Raw genomic sequence first — 1,539 nt, forward strand, 5'->3', positions numbered from 1 at the left:
GTGGCTGACGGGCAGTCGTGATGCCCAGCCCCGCTCTCGTCTCTCCCTCCAGATGGTCCCCGAGGACCGGCGCCTCGCAGCCGCCATTGTCCTGGTGGTCTGGGTCTCGGCCATCGCGTCTTCCCTGATCGACAACATCCCGTTCACAGCCACCATGGTGAGTCCCCCGTCCTGAGGCCCGGCGTGCAGCTGGACACAGTGTGGGCTCCCCCTTCCTGCCGGGGAAGGCAGCGTGGAACCCCGACCCGTCCGTCCCCTGGCTGCACCCGCGGGCTTGGCTCACAGGCGGCAGAGCCGGGCAGACGGCTGGGAGCCGAGGGCCCGTGTCCTTGCATCCTGGGTCAGCACCAGGGACAGCGGCCTTTTCCCTTTCGCTTCTGTTTATTTATTTATTTTGTTAATCCTCACGCAAGGATGCTTTTCCCACTGATTTTTAGAGAGTGGAATGGAGGAAGGATGAGGGAGAGGGAGCAACATCAGTGTGAGAGAGGCGCTTCGGTGGGTTGCCTCCTGCACGCGCCCTGGCCTGGGGCTGGGAATCGAACCTGCAGCCCAGATAAGTACCGCCCACCCCCCCGACCTGGAATCCACCCCCTGCGACCTTTGGTGCGCGAGCTGGTGCTCTAACCATTGAGCACCCTGGCCAGGGCTGCCGTTTGCTGTGAAGAGAATCGGGAGGCGCCCAAGGCAGAGGCTGGCTGAAGGCCTTTCTCCTTCCTTCCCTGGGAACACAGAGCTGTTGTCCAGCCTCGGGCTCTGGTGCTGGGCTCGGACAGGCCTTGGGGTTGTCTGTGTGCCCCTGACCCGGCTGAGATGGGGGGCACGTGCGAGAGGCCCCCACAGGGCGGCCCAGCCCCGTTCCCACGGTGCCTTCTGACACCGCCGACTGTGCGGCTTACTGAATCTGTAATATTTTATTTCTTAAAAAATCAAACAGCCCTGGCCGATTTGGCTTAGCGGACAGAGCGTCATCGGGTTTGGTTCCAATCGAGGGCACGTGCCTGGGTTGCAGGCTCCTCCCCGGCCCAGGCCCTGGTCGGGGCGTGTGCAGGAGGCAACCCATCCATGTGTGTCTCTCACATCGATGTTTCTCTCTGTCTTTCCCTCTCTCTTCAACTCTCCCTGAAAACAAATGGAAAAATATCCTCAGGTGAGGATTCACAAATAATAAATAAATCAAGCCCTGGCTGGCATTGCTCAGTGGTTAGAGTGTCGCCATCCCCTGGCGTGGGTAATCTATGCGTCTCTCCCACATCGATGTTTCTGTCTGTCTGTCTGTCTGTCTTTCTCTCTCTCTCCTCCTCCCTCCTCCCTTCCACTTTCTAAAAATCAACAGGAAAAACACCCTCCTCCTAAGAGAATTAACAACGAAAAACGACCCGCAGCAGCCACCAGGGGGCAGCGAGGAGAAGGGGGCCCGTCGGTCCTAAGGCTGAACCCATGGGCTCCCACTCAAGGCCTGCGGGGTTCACACTCCCCTTTGGCTTCCTGCTCCCGGCAGCGGACAAGCGGTCGGTGGTGGTGGCCAGCGGCCGGCAG

The 1,539-nt window shown here is 60.2% G+C and overlaps 1 protein-coding gene across 1 annotated transcript in view; it reads left to right on the forward strand.

Annotated features, from left to right (window-relative positions):
• The window catches only part of OCA2 (oculocutaneous albinism II), a 24,653-nt gene that overhangs the window by 19,788 nt on the left and 3,326 nt on the right, over positions 1-1,539 (forward strand). The window contains exon 21 of the mRNA XM_014546211.1: positions 53-157. Coding sequence (XP_014401697.1) covers positions 53-157 — 105 coding nt within the window. The remainder of the gene's footprint in view (positions 1-52; positions 158-1,539) is intronic.

This window comes from Myotis brandtii, unplaced genomic scaffold, assembly GCF_000412655.1.
Source record: "Myotis brandtii unplaced genomic scaffold, ASM41265v1 scaffold435, whole genome shotgun sequence".
Lineage (NCBI taxonomy): Eukaryota > Metazoa > Chordata > Mammalia > Chiroptera > Vespertilionidae > Myotis > Myotis brandtii.